The sequence below is a fragment of the Tyto alba genome, unplaced genomic scaffold, assembly GCF_018691265.1.
Source record: "Tyto alba isolate M040663 unplaced genomic scaffold, T.alba_DEE_v4.0 Super-Scaffold_36, whole genome shotgun sequence".
NCBI classification, from domain to species: Eukaryota; Metazoa; Chordata; class Aves; order Strigiformes; family Tytonidae; genus Tyto; species Tyto alba.
In genome coordinates, this window is record NW_024881311.1 from 951,353 (window position 1) to 952,547 (window position 1,195).

General features: G+C 47.7%; 1 protein-coding gene across 1 annotated transcript; it reads right to left on the reverse strand.

Annotated features, from left to right (window-relative positions):
- Positions 1-232: 232 nt before the first annotated feature.
- On the reverse strand, positions 233-1,195 carry LOC122154276 (olfactory receptor 14A16-like). The gene has a single exon (XM_042801624.1). It carries the CDS (start codon positions 1,193-1,195, stop codon positions 233-235), a length of 963 nt encoding a protein of 320 aa, XP_042657558.1.

Genomic DNA, 1,195 nt, shown 5'->3' on the forward strand with positions numbered 1-1,195 from the left:
TAGACATAAAGAAAGCACAGGTACTCATTTACTGAGTCTCTGGGTCACACCAAATCTTGATACATGTATAATTAAAAAAGGGAAAAATAATGAAATTTCTTTTCATAAAATACGTAAAAGAAAGAAAGAATAAAAATAAAAGAAGTAAAGCAAAGTTAGAAAAAAATGTAAAACCTCAAAACAGCAAAAAAAAAAACCTACAGAGAATGGGTTTAGTCTGTAATGAGTTACATCATGAGTGATTTGCAGAAGAAAAGCACTTCATTGACTCTGAATATTTTCCACTCATCACTTTATTCAAGGTATCCTTGATCTCCTGGTTCTTCATGCTGTAGATGAGGGGATTAACTGCTGGAGGCACCACTGAGTACAGAAATGACACCACCAGGTCCAGGGATGTGCAGGAGATGGAGGGGGGCTTCAGGTGAGCAAACATGCCAGTGCCGATAAACAGGAAGAGCACGACCAGGTGAGGGAGGCACGTGGAGAAGGCTTTGTGCCGCCCCTGCTCAGAGGGGACCCTCAGCACCACACGGAAGATCTGGACATAGGACATCATGATGAAAAGAAAACACCCAAATGCTAAACAGGCACTAACCATGATAAGTCCAACTTCCCTGAGGTAGGAATCTGAGCAGGAAAGCTTGAGAATCTGGGGGATTTCACAGAAGAGCTGGTTTATGGAATTGCCTTGGCAGAGTGGTAGGGAAAATGTGTTGGCTGTGTGCAGGAGAGAAATGAGCAGCCCAGTGCCCCAGGTAGCTGCTGCCATGTGGACACAAGCTCTGCTGCCCAGGAGGGTCCCGTAGTGCAGGGGTTTGCAGATGGCAACGTAGCGGTCATAGGACATCACAGTGAGAAGAGAAATCTCTGCTGCATCACAGAAAAAGAGAAAAAATACCTGTGCAGCACACCCCAAGTAGGAGATGGCCCTGGTGTCCCAGAGGGAATTGACCATGGTTTTGGGAACAGTGGTGGAGATGGATCCCAGGTCGAGCAGGGAGAGGTTGAGGAGGAAGAAGTACATGGGGGTGTGGAGGTGGTGGTCGCAGGCAATGGCGGTGATGATGAGGCCGTTGCCCAGGAGGGCAGCCAGGTAGATGCCCAGGAAGAGCCAGAAGTGCAAGAGCTGCAGCTCCCGTCTGTCTGCAAATGCCAGGAGGAGGAACTCAGTGATGAAGCTGCTGTTGGACAT